The sequence below is a fragment of the Carcharhinus amblyrhynchos genome, chromosome 11 (assembly GCF_965287045.1).
Source record: "Carcharhinus amblyrhynchos chromosome 11, sCarAmb.v2.hapA, whole genome shotgun sequence".
Lineage (NCBI taxonomy): Eukaryota > Metazoa > Chordata > Chondrichthyes > Carcharhiniformes > Carcharhinidae > Carcharhinus > Carcharhinus amblyrhynchos.
In genome coordinates, this window is record NC_137334.1 from 54,771,639 (window position 1) to 54,790,990 (window position 19,352).

At 38.5% G+C, this 19,352-nt stretch overlaps 1 protein-coding gene across 4 annotated transcripts in view; it reads left to right on the top strand.

Annotated features, from left to right (window-relative positions):
• Window positions 1-19,352, top strand: part of LOC145350141 (protein TANC1-like) — a 160,624-nt gene that overhangs the window by 85,380 nt on the left and 55,892 nt on the right. For all 4 annotated transcript variants that reach the window (XM_080199118.1, XM_080199120.1, XM_080199121.1 and 1 more), the window contains exons 8-11: window positions 3,284-3,544; window positions 10,359-10,481; window positions 15,885-16,166; window positions 17,043-17,194. In XM_080199118.1, the coding sequence (XP_080055244.1) occupies window positions 3,284-3,544; window positions 10,359-10,481; window positions 15,885-16,166; window positions 17,043-17,194 (818 nt within the window). The remainder of the gene's footprint in view (window positions 1-3,283; window positions 3,545-10,358; window positions 10,482-15,884; window positions 16,167-17,042; window positions 17,195-19,352) is intronic.

A 19,352-nucleotide genomic window follows, 5' to 3' on the forward strand; every position in this document is an offset into this window, starting at 1 on the left:
TAGTAATTTCTCAGTCAATCTGGAGAACTTGTTACCTGTTTAATGAACCTCATTCTCCCTCACCCTCCAGCATAAGGAACTTTAACAATGCCTTTTAAAAAGCTAAATTACATCCACTTGACTCCACTTGTGCAATGACTTAGTTACATCATCAAAGAATTCTAGTCAGTTCATAAGGCATGACTTGTTACTTCCAAAATCGAGCTGACTGCACCCCACAATATCTGTTAGGTGCTCACTTATTCTATAAAATGCCCTCGTGTCCTTTTTTACGCTATTGACATTGGGGTGCCTATTTCTTCTGTTCCAGTTGTCTCCTATGCTCTTCTAAGTGTTGAGGGAAGCACTGTTACTTAAATATTACAGGAAAATTAAATGAACTAAATGTTGGTATCATCATAATCTGGATTTTGACCACAGAGATGTATACAATTCATACCTGGGATAAAGAGTTTATCTTGTGAGAAATAATTGAACAGGTTGGCCAATACCCATTAGCATTTAGAACAATGAGAGGCGATCTTATTGAAACTTACAAGATCCTGAGATAACTTGATAGGATGGATGCCAATGAGGTGTTTCCTCCTGTGTGGGGAGACTAGAACTAAGAGACTCCTTTTTAAGATGGAGTTGAGAGATTATTTTTTAATAACACAGAATGAAAACAGGCCCTTCAGCCCAACGAGCCCGCGCTGCCATTTTAATATTACCAGGCCCCCCTCTACCCATGACCCCTATCTATTGTTTTTATGGCAATCCACATTGAGGGAAACTAATTTAGGGACAATTTATTCCTGCCAATCAGCCTAACAGCACATCTTTGGGGTGTGGGAGGAAACCGGAGCACCTGGAAAAAAACCCACGCAAGCACGGGGAGAATGCGCAAACTGCCACAGACACTGGCCCAAATCCATGTGTCTGCACACCAAACAGTGATAGTCACTGAGCTGTCGTGTTGCCCAGCATCTGGTCCAGTTTAAGCATGCACTAACGACATGAAGCACTAGGCCAATCTCGAACATTCAAGAGCAGCCCCAACTACGACCCATCGTGTATATGCCCCTCGTTGGACAACAAGGCGGACCGACTTAAAACCTGTGAATTAAAAGAGAAAAAACATTATTATCATCCCATATCCTTTTCCATTACCAGGGTCGTCCCACTGTTTATGAACATTATTTGTAACAATCTCCTATATCCTCCCTTCTCCAACCCGCTCATGTGCCTGTCTTAAGTTACGCTTAAACAAATCTAGCGTGCGTGCCTCCACCACCTTACTTGGCAGAGCATTCCATACCCCCACTACCCCGTGTGGAAAAACCTCCCTCTAATATCTGTGTTATACCTCTCCCCCGACACCTTAAGCCCATGGCCCCTCGTACTGTGTGTCTCTAACATAGAGTAAACAGAGGTAAGCTATTTCCTATCTATACCCTTCATAATCTTATATACCTCTATTAGATCCCCCTCAGTCGCCGTCTTTCAAGGGAAAACAGCCCCAATTTGCTCAATCTTTCCTCACAACCCAGTCCTTCCATACCAGGCAACGTCCTGGTAAACCTCCTCTGCACTCTCTCCAGAGTCTCCACGTCCTTCCGGTAGTAAGGTGACCAGAACTGGACGCAGTACTCCAAATGCAGCCTAACCAACGTTCTATACAACTGCGACATTAGACGCCAGCTCTTATATTCTATACCCCTTCCTATAAAGGCTAATATACCATATGCTTTCTTCGCAACCTTCTCCACTTGTACTGCCACCTTCAAAGACTTGTGCACTTGCACCCCCAGGTCTCGCTGCGTTTCTATACTCCTTATGGGCTTTCCCTTTATCATATAACTCCCCCCTGCATTATTCTGGCCAAAATGCATCACCTCACATTTATCCAGATTAAACTCCATTTGCCTTATGTCTGCCCAATATACCAGCCTATCAATATCCCGTTGTATTGCCAGACACTGCTCCTCACTGCCCGCCAATCCAGCCGTCTCGGTGTCATCAGCAAATTTGCTGATCACACCACTTACTCCCTCTTCCAAGTCATTTATATACACTACAAAGAAAAGAGGTCCCAGTACTGAGCCCTGCGGCACACCACTAGTGATAGACCTCCAGCTAGAAAAGGACTCCTCCTCATAGCAAGCCAGTTCTCCACCCAGCTAGATACCTGGCCTTGTATCCCATGAGCCTTAATCTTTTCTACCAACCTACCATGAGAGACTTTGTCAAACGCCTTACTAAAATCCATATAGACGACATCAACAGCTCGTCCTTCGTCGACTGTTTTTGTCACCTCCTCAAAAAATTCTGCCAGATTCGTAAAGCAAGATTTCCCCTTTACAAAGCCATGCTGCGTATCCTTAATCAGATCGCAACGCTCTAAGTGCTCGTACATCCTATCCCTAAGAATCCTCTCCATCAACTTGCCTACCACTGAAGTCAAAATGTTGTTAGTATGTGGAATTCTCTTCCCAGAATGTAGCAGAGGCTGGGATGGTTTAATATTTTCAAAGTCAATTGTAGGGGCGGCGTGATGGCACAGTGGTTAGCACCATTGCTTCACAGTGCCAGCAATCCTGGGTTCAATTCCAGCCTCAGTGTGTGGACATTCTCCCTGTGTTTGCTTGGGTTTCCTCCCAGCACTCTGGTTCCCTTTCACATGCCAAAGATGTGCTGATTAGGTTGATTGGCCATACTAAGTTTCTTGTTAGTGTCGGGGACTAGTAAGGCAAATACATGAGGTTACGGGGATTGGGCCTGAGTGAGATTGTTGTTGGTGCAGGTCAATGGGCCGAATCCTTTCTGCACTATAGGGATTCTATGATGTGTTATGTGTGCAAGGCTGAAGTGGAGTTCAGATCACAAACCAGTTCAAACACAGTTTCATTGAATGGTAAAGCAGGTTCGGAGGGCTGAATGGCCTACTCCTGTTCCTCTGTTCTGAACTGGGGTCCAGTTAGCTGATTTGGCTAAGCAGTTACTGTGCAGATCAGGTTAACGTCAACAGTACAGGGTTTGATCCCCGTCCTGATTGATGTAGACTAGGGGCCTGCCATCTCATCCCCTCTGTTTAAAAGAAAACACAACATCTTGCTGTGGTTTGGCGAAAAATTGCCAAAAATCTGTCTTTAATCAGAGAACTTGGAGAAATGGAGTTATGCGTGATCCAATATGAAACTGGTTTCAATTTTTTGCTGCAGCAGCATTGGATAATACTTTTCAATGTGAGTGAATTTACCTTTTTATCTAGAATGCATTTAACTTGGGTTGCTTTTATTTTCAGCTACAGTAACCAGCTCATCTGAAAATGAAGAAAAAAGTGGTTCAAGCCTCGAATTGAGCAAAAATGGCAGCATGCGGGACTGTCTACCACGTGGTATCACAAAGGGTTTAAGACTTGAGAGTTGCTTGCCTGTAGCAGAGGAAGAACCACATGATTCTGCCACCAGCCTTTCAAAATCAGAAGCCACCTTTGATGGTCCTACTGCTTGCGCGCACCAGAGTGTGTCACCATACCTGATGCCACGACCTAATTCTGTTGCAGGTATGTTTAATGCTCTTTTGTATGAAAGAGCAAGATACTTTATAAGTTTCAATAGTGAAATGGAAACTGAGAAGAGAGGCTGAATAATGGGAGCCTAAAGCTATCTTTGTGTAACTGTATCTCTCCCACAGAAACCTTTACTCCAACTAAAAATAGTGCTTGGTTATGAGCTTGGATGTTTAAAGGAGATAAATATTGTATTAATAGCAGTGATGTATTTAATTTCCCATTTCACCATAATGCATGGTCATGGAGTCATAGAGATGGACAATACAGAAAGAAGCCCATTTTCCAGTACTGGCCTGTTATCTTGTATGATATAGCAGTTCAAGTGCTCATCTAAATGCTTCTTAAATATTGTGAGAATCCCACCTCTACCACCCTTTCAGGCAAAGTTCCAAATTCCCACCACCCTTTGGGTGAAAAGGTTTACCTCAAATCCCCTCTATATCTCCTGCCTCTTAGCTCAAATCTATGCCCCCAGACTATTGACCCTCTGCTAAGGGGAAAAGTTTCTTTCCATCTATCCTGTCTATGTCCCTCATAATTTCGTACACCTGGAGTAACCTTTTGAACTGTTTTGAATCAGTTTGTCATTTGTTTTCAACATTTTGCAGCAGCCCCAAACTCACATACACTGTAAAACTTCACTCAACCTGATGGTCAAGGGGTCAGGATGTGTCGGTACAGTAGTTACCCAGAAGTTAGAGTAGTAATTCTTCTAACCTTTTCTGGATAATTATTGCTGTAAGACAGTCAGAACCGCCCAAAGCTTGTGATTTTTTTGGATGGTTCCCTGCCATTGTTTTAGAAGTATGAAAATCATTGAAACTACTCCATGATTTCACCTTTTATTGTTTCTGTGGTGGTTAGGTTGAAAGAGAAATGGTTAGCAGAAAAATTGTGATGTATTTATCAGGGTCCAGTGATCATAAGTGATCACAGATTAAGTGATACATGTGACATTTCATTAATTGTTCCTATGGTTTGTTACAGTAAAAACTGCCATTGTTCAAAATGATCATCAAACGTTCTATTGTGCAACAAAAATGACAAATTGTACTGAAGCTGTGGATTTAGAGTCAAATGTATTTTCGTTCTAATTGATTTATCTTGTTGCAATCTCCAGTAGTTATTTGTGGTAATTTTAAATAGTTCTGGAGGCTTATTAGTTTAACCTTTTACATGAAGGATATGTTTTGTTTTAGTTTTGAACGTAATCTTATTCTGGCCTTTGCAAACACTCCTGCGGAAAACCATGTGTGATGGTTGGTTGACTGCAAATAATTGTTTTAAGCTTATAATCTTTTGAGTAAGTTTCCTACCATAGTTAATATCAACAATGTAACAATTCATTTTTCATTGATAAAATAGTCATTTTACATAATTTAACCTTGTTAGTTGGTCAGTAAGAATCCTTCTTTCTTTAGTGTGGAACAGGTGCTCTCCATCTTAAGTAATCATGCTTTGTTGGTCACTAAACTTGATGCCTCCTTAATTCTCATCCTTGCACTGCTTTTTAAAACTGCTCCTTTGCTCCTGATCCACTTTATTTTACATTGCATTGTGCCCACCCTTGGGAACACATTTGATCGAAGGTTAAAAAAAACCCAGAGATATCTTCTTGAGAGCATCAGGAAATGGGGCCAACCTAGGTGTAATTTGATGACAGATGTCTGAGTGGTAGCAGATACATTGCAATGGATATGTGAGAATGGTGTAAGACTTTTGAGCATGGCATGCCCCACCTACAGATCTCCTAGCAGGAGTAGTTACAAGCAGCAGCCGTTGTAATATCTGTGTAGTTGGAATTTTTCTTTAGCAGCAGCAATCCATGTAGCAAAGATGCTCCCATATTTCTATCAGGAAGGAAATTCCACGATTTTGACCCAGCAAGGTGATCTATATTAAAATTGGAATGTTGAATGACTTTGGCAGTCAGGGTATAATCTTAGAGTTGATGGTGTTCTAATACATTTTGCTTCCCTTGTCCTGTCAGTGGTGTAGATTGTGGGATGATCTTGGCAACAACAGCAGTGTTTATTTAACACCATTTTTGCTGAATAAAGTTGACAGTTTCTCCACAGAGATATAAGAAAAGCTGCTACTGAGCCATGGGGAAGATATTAAGAGTGATGCCCAAAGTTTTAGCCACACGGATGCCTTTCTGTGGCGAGCCTTAAAGAAGGAGAGGGATATAGAGAGAAGGGGTGCTTAAAGAAAGAGGATCTAGAGTGTGGTTCTTTTGGACAACCAGGGATGTAGCTACTGACAGCGGGTAAAATGAGAACAATGAAGGGTGCATAAGGCGACTGGAATCAGAGGAATTTATAGTTTGTGGAAGAATGATTGTTATGCCAAGTGAAATTATAGAGTTGAGGCAAGGTGACAAAATGAAGAGCTTTAAACACATGCAGGGTCATTTTGACTTTGGATGATGGTGTAAAATGCGTGATATCGGTTCAGCCATCCATTAAATAACTCCCTAAATGAAAATCTGGAGAGATGTTTCATGGCTGGCCAACTTGATTATTGCAGGTTTGAAACTGTTAGCCAATGTCAAAATTACATTCAAAGAATTTTCAATTTGAGATATTGGGGCACAGGAAACCTGAGCACATCAGTGAGTAAAGGGATGATGGGAGAGCAGGATGTTTGAGCTAGGATGTAAATAGCAGAGTTTCAGATGAATTGAAGTTTCTGGAAGGAAGGATGAGATTCTGGTGAGGAGAGCATTAGAGGCATTTGAAAAGATGAAGAAAAATATCTCTCAAACTTTCAAATGTGTATTGAAGCAACCCTAAATATCCTATCATTTTGAGATGCCTTAGCAAGGCTGCAGGTGTGTGCCTTTTGAGCTTTGTATGTACTGAGCTTTCAGTGAAATATTACTAACTGTTGGATGGGATGGAAGAGCTGAACAGAATTTTTTTATTTATAGTTCAGATTCTTGTTGTTTTCTATATCGTGTTTGAATGCAGAAACATAATTCAAGTTAGAGTGCTTTGTTCAAATTGGCATATTGAACTCAGTTCCCAAAGGTATAGCTTTATGACTTATTCCAGTTAGAATTTTTATAATAGAAATTAGGAGTTGCTCAGTTTCAAGGTTAGAAACTGCTCACAGCAGCTGGGATTTTTCTCCAGAGGTTACTTCACTGTCAGTAGGCTTATTTACATGCTGTTCAATGCAGAAGTATTTTAGGTCCAACATTCATGGATGAAATCTTCAGTTCATTAGACTTTTCTTTATACATTTAAATTAAACTTGTATTGATTGTGATATATTTTAATATTATATACTTTTTGCCAACTTAAATATTTATAGTTTTATTTTGGTTTGGGAAAACTAATTGGTAGCCTTTTGAAATTACTAGACTGCAAAATATGTGGCAAAGACATTCTTACACTCCCCTGACAGTTGAAGGCTGGAAGTTGCATATAACAAAAAAAGAAAATTGCTGAGCATTTTTTCCTATCCAATTGCCATTATTTTAATTTATTCTAATACTGATTGTTCCATATTTACAGGATTGCCAAATGAATAGGTCATCAATTTGTTCCACATATAAACTTGTAGATTGTCATCAAATGAGAAACAAATGTCTTGCCCTGCTGATTTTTTTTTTTGCATGCACACTGTTATCTTGTGAAATCCTGCATGTAATGCATGAATGAATTTTCTTTGAATTTGAATATATGCATGACAGAACATAAGAAATAGGAGCAGGAGTAGGCCATCTAGCCCCTCGAGCCTGCCCCGCCATTCAATAAGATCATGGCTGATCTGTTGTGGCTCAGTTCCACATTCCCACCCCCTCCCCATAACCCTCAATCCCCTCGCTTATCAAAAACCCATCAACCCCCGTCTTAAAAATACTTAGCGAGGCAGCCTCCACCACTTCAACGGGCAGAGAATTCCAGAGATTCACCACCTTTTGAGTGAAGAAGTTCCTCCTCAACTCCGTTCTAAACCGCCCCCTCTTTATCCTGAGGCTGTGCCCTCTGGTCCTACTGTCCTTTCTGAGCGGGAAGAGCCTCTCCACCTCTATCCTATCCATCCCATTCAACATCTTATACGTCTCAATGAGATCTCCCCTCATTCTTCTAAACTCTAACGAGTACAAGCCTAGTTTATTCAATCCATACTAACTCATGGCAGAAAAGCAAATTAATTACTCCTATGTTCATCACCATATTTTATAATTTTGCAAATGGGCTGATCTTCTATTGTTTATGATCCTTTACTCATCTTATCATTACTTTGGTCTTCGGCTGGGAGGTAAAATCTCACGTCATGCCCATGATGAGTTGTTTTAATTCTCCAAGCCTGCAATCATCCTACTGCATGTTTCATACGTTGGATGCCATAGGCCTTATTTTTGGATTTAAATTGATCATTATATGTGTGATACAATATTCCTCAGGTCCTAGACCTCCAAACCCCCTGCTTTTGAGATTGAACTCAGTTGGTTCAGATATTTAAAGATGTAACATTTCAGAGAATTGGGACTTGCATAATTAGGTTTTCTTTTCCTGCTAAATTGATGCATGTCAATTGGTGAAATTATATAATGAGCCAGTATCATAAAAGAAGTATAACACTTGGGCTACAATGATAATGCCCTGAATGATTTGGTTTTAAGCAATTGAATTCAGCACATTTTAAGTTTTCTTTTACACTGAAGTGAAAGATGAGCGATTGCTGATGACACAGGAAAAATTCTTGTGGAATGATAGGAAATCTTCCGTAAAACTTGATTGACTCTATGCCTATTAGATATAAACTTGGGAGGCCATGAAGAAATCTCCCTACCTAGTTGCTTTATTTGTGGTATTCTATTGAACAAATTATGCTGGACATTCAAGTGCTGTTTGTCAGTATATTCTTTTATTACATTTTTTTGTTCTTTTGAATAGTGATATCAAAGTGAGGAATTTTCACCTAGCTTGCTGAAAGTATTTGACAGGACAAAATATTTCAAATATAAAAATTTCAAATATATCTAAATATGGAGAGTAGAATGTTATTTTCTTTTTACTCCAATGGTTGATGTAGAAAGATATAAAGGGATATTAAAAAGAGCAACTAAGAGATTAAGCCAACTAACTGAAAGTGAATGATTTGTCATGTCTATTCACAATTAGTAGCAATTTAATGAGATGCTGCGTGTAATGTTTTCAGTGTTCTCATTTTAAGAAAAAATTTATTTTATGAAATACGTTGACTCTTAAAATTGTGTAATAAGTAAGTGGTAGAAAGTATAAACTTGTATAGTTGTAGAAGTTCATAGAATCCCTACAGTGGAGAAGAGATAATTTGGCCCACCAAGTCTGCACTAATTCTGACAGAGAATCTTGCCCATCACCACACCACCCCCCACCCCGCCCAACACCAATGTGCCACAGTGCTGCCTATGAAGTTGAGTGCGCACAATCTGTATTCCATTCTCAGCACGTTCTCTGTGAGTTTGCAAAGCATAAAAGTATTATCCTGTGACATAAGTTAATTGGAATGCAAAGCAGGGGAAAAAAAAGCATGGCATTTTGGGAAGCTAAAAGACAGCATGTGACTTCAACCAAATGCATGTGGGAAATCTGGGTTTGTGTAGAATAATCAATTGCTTTTTTAATAAAAATGATAATCGCCTCTACAGTACCAATTCACTAATGGCTCATGTAGTATAAAATATGTTAAAGGAGTCCTGCTATGTAAAAATTAAAGGTAGGATTGAAATTGTAATCCCCTCATGGTAATCCTTTTTCAACAGAATATTGATTTGTTACATTTTATTTGTTTTTGTTTATGATGAAGTTGTTACCAAAATAACATTTTTACTTTAGTTCAGTATATATTTCTTGCTATGGTAGTATAAATTCTAGTTAATATAACTTCTGATGGAGCTTTAGGATGTAATTTGTTACTTATTATCAAAGCACTTCAAGAGTTAAAAGCACCCCTAATGTCTGGAACAATGGAATAAAATATCAGTTTTGTATGCTGAAGAGGTCTGTCTGTGAAAACCATTCAATGTAAACTGTGGTTGAGAGCAGTCTGATGCGAACAGTGATGTGTCCGACAGGGCTGTGTAACTTGTATGTATGGCCATCTTCCCTGCATGTCTTCACTCTTCTCATTCATTGCACTAGTGAAAGAAGAATGTCTGCTGCTGTTGTGCTACAGATTAATTTCAGATGGATGGTTCAGTACCAACGTAAACCATGCTTAATCAGCAGAGTATGAGCAGGAGCTTTCGGAACTTAGATACATTGTTATTCTGTAGCCTTGATTAATGAACTCTGAAGAAATACATTAATCCTCTATACCGTGTTTTGTTCTGGGGAAGTGGCATCATTGCAGAGAATGTGCCAAGTGTAATTACAAGTTGAGAACTGTCAATGTCTGGATTAAATCACTGGTGCAGAAGAACTATTTAGTTGTACCGTAATTCTGTGCTAAAAATGTTCAGGGTTTCACTAAAGTATTCATGACTGCTGGACCCTATCAAGGAAAATGGCTAGAATTATCATACCCATTGCTTTCCCATCTGTTACTCTTCATTATTAAATGTGTAAGTATGGAATTTGCATTTTAATGAAGATATAAATATCTGAGTAAAATATGACATTACAGAACTGAAATTATTGACACATGCTGTGTTAATGATAGAGAAGAGCACTTGCATTTAGGGTATTAATTTGCAATGTTAATAATTAGTCTATCATTTTTTGATTGGCACAATATACTTGAAAGATGCCTGGATATGGTTTTAACTGATATTAATATTGCACGGTTTGACCCTTTGTTGTCACAGCAACTAGTTCAGCAAAACTGGAAGATTTGAGTTATTTGGATGAAAGGAGTACACCACTGCGTACCTCTATTAGGATGCCTTGGCATAACACAGCTGGAGGAAGAGTGCAGCAAAATGTGAAAGGTGTTGTATTGCAATATATATGCTATTTATGTTTTTGAAGCAAATTACAAAACAGTGTTTAAAGGTTAGAAATGCTACATTATGGTTCATTACATAATCAAATAATATTCCCATTTTTAAAAAAGTTGCTGTAAAACCTGAAAGTTATGGTAAATAAGCCTTGAATAGAAACCAAACTTGTACACATTGTCCTACTTCTTTAAATACATTTCTTCCACCTATAGTTGAATATTATTGATTAAAACTAGGAACTATTTTAATTTTCTGTAAGTGACAAGCATCAACTGAACTATTTTTATCAAGATTATAATTCTTTTAAGTCCTGGTCATTCTGTAGTATTTTTGTGATGCCCCTGACACATGAGTCAAATTTTCTGAAACCTATTCAGTATTAATGTTGATTTTGGGATACTTCAAACCATGGAAATAGACAAATGAAATGATCAACACTAAAGTTAAAAGTCTTGCATCTGCTTTAGGCAAAAAGAAAGTGGAAGACAGATAAAGCAGAGACAGTTGGAGGGAACGGAAAGATGCATCTTCCATTTTTCAATTTTGAATGTAATGGGAGATCAACTAACTTTTTTACCAACTGAGCTGCTATTTTATGAATCTGTTTTATGTTAAGGCTGTTGTATTTTTTCAATACAACAATCTTAAAAATGAAAGTAAAACTGGGCAGAAACAAAATCATAAAAATGAGAAGAAAGTTGGAAATCATGGAACATTGAGAAAGTGGATAATGCATTGTGGTGTAAATGAAAGCTGAAAGAATGTAAATAGGTGACAATGATTTAAAAATAAATAATGCAGGTTGATGGGAAGAAAATTAACTATAGCAACTAGAAGCAGGAGTGGCCATTCGGCCCTACTCTGCCATTATTTTACATTCTGCATGACTACTTTCCATGTGATACTTTTCCCTGTATCTAAATATACAAATAGGTTTAAACACTCCCTGTCACCCAGTCCACCTGTTTACATAAAATCATTTTGTGCTCTGTTTTCTAAATACTTAAATGCCTGTCTGGATTATTTGTTGTTTTTCAAATTAAAATTATGGCCACAAATGTATAAAATTACAACCAATTAGGATTGTTAACCTAATTAAATTTGTATTCTGCATTATTAATCCATACAATAAAAAGACAAATTGGAGCAGGAGTAGGTATGGGACCCTTCATCAGTGAGATCATGGCTGACTGATCCAGGCTTCAACCTCCTGTTTCCTACCTGTTCTGCATAACCCTTGACTGCCCTATGTTTCAAAAATTTGCTTACCTCAGCTTGGAATATATTCAATGAATTCCTCCACAGGTATTATGGTAGTGAGTTCCAAAAATTAGTGACCCTTTAAGAGAAGAAATTACTAATCATTTCTATCTTAAATAAGACATCCCCGATTCTGAAACTTTCCCTCTTTAGTTATAGATTACCTAACAAGGGGAGACATCCTCTCAGCATTCACCTTGTCAAGCCCCCTCAGAAATTTCTATGTTTCAATAAGAGTTATTCTTATATAGAACCCAACTTTTCCACATAAAACAATCGCTTTATCCCAGAAGCAACCTAGTGAATAGCTTTCGCAACACATGCAACTTCATAGCAGTAACTAAGATGCAGATCACTTCTGGTATGTGCCAGGGTTAGGATGCAACCTGTAAAGTTTTTCCATTCTCAAAACAGAAGTGGCATCTTTGTGTCAACATCAGCAATACTGCCTATCCAGATTTTAAAAATGTTATTTTACTCAGTTGAACAGGTGCTCTTTGCATTCCCACATGGAGCATAGAAGTAAAGTGAAACATACTTGGAGACATCATTCTGTACTCTCATCATATGGGAAGCAAGAGTGGAAAAATAAAGGCTAACTCAAGGCTAACATCACTGTCATTGAATCTCTCATTGAAGCCAAATGGTCTGTTCTTATTAATTGTAAGATAAATCCAAGTAAGAAGATTATGAATGCACTAAGAGCCACTCAAAGTCCAACAGATTGCTTGGCAGTGTGCCAGTGACTACTGACTACAACTATGCCAGAATATCCAGATGTCCTTCAACATGGAATGTCAGGGGCATGCATGAAAGGATTATAAAAGGCAATAGATCCATCAGCAAAAGAAGCAACTCCATGGAAACGGAGGCATGGGGTAGTCATTGTTGACTGCAATAAATAACTGGAGCCATGGGTAGAATGCTATCTTGAGGTGTACTCTCGACCTCACCAAGGAAAAGACTCCGTTGAAAGCCTGCCTGTCATGGCAGAGCTGGATATCAAACTCACAGTGCAGGAGCTCAGGAAAGCTATTGACTTGTTTGCCATGGGCATTGCTTCAGGTGCTGTTGCTATGTCACCTGAACCTGAGCACCGAGAACTGGCATTCTTGCAGCATGTGCACAAACTTCTATGGCTCATTGGAGGAAGGGGGTGGTGTCCCATGGTATGTGAGATGCAAAGATTGTGACCATGTACAAGAACAGAGATGACTGCAGGATTGCAACAAATTTCGAGACATCTCCTTGCTGAGCAAGATGGGAAATGTATTTGCCTACATTAACCTTGCCAGACTGCAGAACCTGATTGAATGCATCTACCCTAAATTGCAGTGTGGTTTCAGAACTAGATCTTCTCGTTCTGGTAGTTGCGAGAGAAATGCTGTGAACAAAAGACATCGCTTTATATTGCCTTCATCGATCTCAGCAAGGCATTTGACCATGTGAGCAGAGGTCGTCTTTTTAAGCCGCTGGAGAAAATTGGTTGAGTGCCAAATCTGCTCAAAAAGATCCCTTTCCTTGACAGCACTGAGTATGGTCAACTATGATATGCAGTAGAGAATGGCAATGGGGTCAGACAGGGTTGTTTTCTGCCACCAACACCCCAGAGTATTCTTCTCTTTGCTGCTGTCATATTCCTTCGTCATCCACTGAGGGCATCTACTGAAATACCAGAACTGACAGAAAGCTGTTGAGCCATGTTCACTTGAAATCTAAAATACAGGTGCAACAAGTCCACATCAAGGAATATCTTCAGCCACAAATGAATAGACAGGCTCATACCTGTAGAGAGTTTAGTTTGACCATGAGCATTAAAAAAAAACAAATATCATGATCCAGAATTTTGCTAAACTGCCAAACATCAGTATTGTCACTGAAATGCTAGAAATTGTTCCTAGCTTCATGCATTTAGAACCCACCATCTGTCACTTGCTTAAATCATATGCATCGCAAAAGTCTGCAGCTATGTCCAAGCTGAGTAAACCAGTGTGGAACAGCAGCAGCCAGAGTGCAAACATCTAACTGTGAATCTATCAAGCTTGCATCCTCAGCACACTGCTCTACAGTGGTGAGACTTGAACAAAATATGAAAAGGCTGAATAGTTTTCACCTTTGCTATCTCAGATATATTCTCCGCAAATTTGGCAGGGCAAGGCCACCATCTCCAAGGTTCTAATTCCATGAGCATGCACTTTAGTAAGCCAGCAACATCTGTGCTGTCTCAATCATGTTCATTGGATAAGTAATGGCTGTGTGTCAAGGATCTTCCGTATGGTGAACTGCCCAATGGGTCACAATCACCTAAGTGTCCATACATCTATACAAATTGATATGGACACCCATTTCAAACTTTTTTTACTCATTCAGGTGAGAATAAATTTTGGAAAAATAAGATTTGACACAAAATCAAATATGAATTTCAAAATGGTTACAAGAAGAAACAGCTTGCGAAGCATGACAAAACAATGAATTGGATATTAGAGTGTGAGTGTGTCCCCCTTCTAGTTGCAGGGTGTGCACACACTCCCCCTTGCCAACTGTGAGAGTGTTAGTGGGCGAGGGTAAATGAGAACCTGTGTTGGGAGTGAGCCAGATCTGTGCACACACTTACCCCTCCCTCTCTTGCATGTTCCTCCTTGCCAGTCCCACCTGTGATGATGAATAGGTTTTCAGTTGCTGTACCTTTTTGTGCGTTCCCATGCTCACACACACGCACTCTGTTTTGTCCTACCTGTCTTCCCTTATTTGTTCTTTCAGCTAACTTTTATTTTAAAACCATTTTAAAGTTGCATGTCCAATAAGTTTTGCAAGCCAACTGAGCCCGCAACCCAGCTCAAGTGCCATAAGCTGAACAGGCTTGTGTTAAAGGCACTATATAACTGTGCTATTGTAAGGTTCGCTAGTGTTATTACTTTTTTATATCTTCATGCCAGATTGTGTCACATTTGAATGGGATAACAGGGTTTGAGATTTTGAGTGCCCCAATTTGGTATGATTGAAAGAAATGGCACTGATCATTGTAAAAAACCTATCCAAATGTGAGTCTATTAAAGTGTGAAGTGAAGACCCCTGAAGACTATTCTTTAAAGTTTTTGGCTACTTATTTGAAATATTATAGTGGCATAAATAATATAACTTAGCTTAAAGGGATGATGAACTTATTTTTAACCCATTGTAGCCCTGTCAAAGTGATTGATATCTGGCAGTTATGAGGTCACTTCTCGGTCACAAATGGATACCAGAATTAAAGCTTTGGTTAACTTTGTGATTACAATATTACCTGTAACGGAAAATAGACTAATAAATAATAACATGGTAGTTTTTAAAATTTAGTGGGAAAAGGTTAAATAATCCCATTTAAAGGATTACATTTATGCTGGGATTTATTTATCCCAGCATTGCTAAGTAAATTTAATTATTGACATTGTCAGAATTGACCCTTTTTGCCATTACATTACAAAATATTGTGACAAACTATGAATACAATCAATTTCAATTAAATTATATTGTATGAGATGTGTTGTGGTAACACTTAAATACCAAATTAATATTCTTTTCAAAACAACATTGAAATGGGCAGCACAGTAGTTAGCCCTGCTGCTTCACAGCTCCAGGGTCCTGGGTTCGATTCTCGGCTCGGGTTACTGTCCATGTGGAGTTTGCACATGCGCCTCGTGTCTGCGTGGGTTTCCTCCAGGTACTCCGGTTTCCTCCCACAGTCCAAAGATGTGCAAGTTATGTTGATTGGCCATGCTAAGAAATCGCCTCTTAGTGTCCAGGGCTGCGTAGGTTAGAGGGATTAGTGGGTATAATATGTAAGGTTATGGGGGTAGGGCCTGGGTGGGATTGTGTTCAGTGCAGACTCGATGGGCTGAAGGGGCCCCTTTCTGCACTGTAGGGTTCTATGATCTACGAAATAAGCTAAGTTAAAATTTATGTAAAGTTAATATTTCTGAGCAGTGACACAATCTGAAATGTTTTTGCTTTATTTCACGTTTTCTGATTACGGTACATACAATTGATTTTTTGGCCAGAGATTTAGCTTCATAAATATTGCTGTTCTGAGTATATTTGTCAGAGACCTCAGTGATGAAAATTAATCCAGTATATTTTAATTTTTTTATTTAGTGCGATTCACCCCCTACAAGCCAGTTGATATTGTATTAAAGCCATTATTGTTCGAGGTACCAAGCATTACGACAGATTCAATATTTATTGGTCGGGATTGGCTGTTCCAGAAGATAGATGAAAATCTGAACGATGGAGTGAGCCTAGAGAACAAAGGAACAATAATTGTTGGAAATGTTGGATTTGGAAAAACAGCCATTATTTCCAGGCTGGTGGCACTGAGCTGTCATGGAGGTCGAATGAGACAAATTGCATCAAATAGCTCCAGTGTGCTCTCAAAAAGTGAGTTTCCTGTTAATATTAGCATTATATTTTCTACATAAAAATGTAAGCTATAAAGGACACTAATGGTAAGCCCCATTTATAAGATATTCTTCACCTTCCACCTCATATGATTTGCGCAAGAGTAGTGGACATCTGGGATATTAGTTAGTGATATGACCAACAACTTAACATAAACAACATGATTAAGGATTGAGGAAAGAACAGGAACAATAGCAGAGGAAGATAAATTAGAATAACTGAACTGGAGTCAAATCATGCAATGAAGGGAAAGGAAAAATGGATTAAGAGGGGAGAAAAAAGGAGAAGTAAGGGGAAAAAGAAGTAAAATTCAACACTTTAAATATTGCCTAAAACAGCCACATTTGATTTCTGGGCAAGAATGGTTGGCAATGTATTGACAACTATAATGTTAAAAGGGTACTTGCACTAATTATTAGGTTAACTTTTGGTGGCAAGTTTATTAGTGAATTAATGTGCGCAAATTTAACAAGTTTCCAGAAAAACAGGAAGCCTGACAATTTGTGCAAAGTAAATAATGAAGTGCCATAAATTCTGGAGATTTGTAATTTTCAGTTTAGCTATTAATCCCTCGCACTTGTTGGCTGATTTGTATATTAGTGACAATGTGTTGTTAGTGAGCTTTCATTTTTCCAGCAAGATCCGATTCTCTCTGTTTAAACTTGACTATCCTCACACTGGCAGTAAACTTTTAGAAACAGGGGCCTCTTTAATCAATGACACTTCTTTACCTGTATATACTTTGATTTGTGAATGAATTAATAATTATTTTCAACAATGTTTCTTTGGGGTGGAAGTGGGACAAAATGGATGTTGTTTAACGTTCTCATTTTCTTTACAAATTACAATCGACAGATACAAACCTACACCAGGAACTTCCATTGAGCCAGCTGTCCCAAACCTCTTCTCCCTTTCGCAGTACCAATACCCCGAGTGATGGGAGTTTTCCTGGAACTCCTGAGCTACAGAGACAAAGGGAGGAAGCTTTGAAGAGACTTGCGACACAGGTAAACTGCCTCTTTGCATTGTAGTAGCGTTTTGACATAGAAATCTATTTTCTGGCAGATTTTCTTTATAGGGGCACTGATTTATGGAGAATGCATATGATTTCAACACTTATAATATTTTGGAAGTAGCTTTGCGTAATTGTCTGTTTTTGTTTTGAGAAAGCAGGAGGAAACGGCTTGCTCATAACATGCTAAGATGCAATGGCTCTCCGGTTACAGGTTTGCAATGATTAAATAAGTTAAATTCTTCATTTTATAGGATTTTGTGAACCTGTTCCATTTTTCTGATCCAAAAAACAGAAATCCTCTTAAGATTTCAAAATCTATGGAATGATTCAAAACTTTATTTCATTGACCAAAATTTTGACTATTTTTGTTTTTATTAAAATATACATAGTCATGGGTTCTTCTTACTTTATTTCATGTATACAGTATGGTGGCACAGTAGTTAGCATTGCTGCTTCAGCACCAAGGACTCGGGTTCAATTCCTGGCTTGGGTCACTGTGGAGTTTGGACATTCTCCCCATGTCTGTGGATTTCCTCCAGGTGCTCCGGTTTCCTCCCACAGTCTGAAAGATTTTGATGTTCCCCTACTCAGCTAATGAATGTATAAAGTTATTTATTAGTCACAAGTAGGCTTACATTAACACTGCAATGAAGGGTTTGTGAAAATCCCCTAGTCGCCACACTCCAGTGTCTGTTGGGGTACACAGAGGGAGAATTTAGCATGGCTGGTTAGGTGCATTGGCTATGCTAAATTTTCCCTCTGTGTACCTCAACAGGTGCTGGAGTGTGGCGACTAAGGGATTTTCACAGTAACTTCATTGCAGTGTTAATGTAAGCCTACTTATGACTAATAAATGAACTTTATATATTCATTAGCTGAGAAGGGGAACATCAAAATGCAAATGTTGCCCTGTAACCAATGAATTGTCAGGAAGTATATGAATAGGGGAAAGTAGTTATTTCCCAAAAAGGAAATATGTCTGTGAGGCAAGAACGCTCTTGAAAAGCAGCAGAACCTGTTTGTTATGTAATTTTAGAGTATGATTCAATATTTGGCAAATCACACTGGAAATCCTGTTACCAAGCAGCATAGAGCACATGAAAACATTTTTTATGCTTATTCACCCCTTTAATAGTAATTACTTACTTTCCATTAAAATACTACAAATTGATAAGCTGCTCTTTAAAAAAGTTAACTTTGTAACTAGGTTAAAAATGTGAATAATTATTTGTTTAAAAAATTTGCATTGATCAACAATTCATTATCTAGTATTACGTTTATTACCAGTCAGTATATGCAGCCTCTTTGTGAGGAAGAACTTTTTCACTGGCTGCCTAAGAGTTTGGTGCAAGTTGATGGTTTGAAAAGAAAGTTGGATGGGCACTTATAAGAAATAAACGTGTAAGATTATGAGCATAGAGTAGAAGAATGAGACTGGCTGGATTACTTATTGAGGACGTGCATAGTTTGATGGGTCGAGTTATCTGTTTCTGTGTGGGAAGTGACTTCACAACACTCCTATTTCTGTGCTTGTGGCACTGGTTGTTGCCCACCCAAAGCTTTGAGGGTTGCTTACAGCAATGTAAGATGCGTTTTGTTTTACGTGTAGATCGGGAAGGGCATGTAATTTAACAGGTTATTGACAGGTTATTAAACTTTGCTTAACACATCTTCCACACATACATAAGTGAAGAAACCTGCATCTCAGTTTTTAAAAATTCCTTCTCTGGGTTTGGACGTTGCTAGTCAGGCCAGTATTTATTTATTTACCAGTCCATCATTTCCCATGAAAATATGTTACTCATGTTAGCCCAATTGCTTTTTAAAACAAAAAGTTTCCAAGTTATTAAATCTGAGCCTTCTCTCAAAAGAATTACCAATGATATTTCATAGAATGTCAATTACGATGAGTCACAACCTATTCCTTAGAGGCAAACCCGTTTACAAGAAATTAGAAATTCATTTTTAAAGTACCCTTATCCTTTAATCGTTGCATGACAAGTAAATAAGCAATACAAGTGTTTGGAGCCTTTTGTCAATGTGGTTTGAAAGACGTGTTAGCCAATCTTTGTAAGGATGTAGCACTTGCTATAAAAAATAGTGATGTATTTTTGATCAAAACTGTACCAGTGCAGAAAGGACAATCAGAT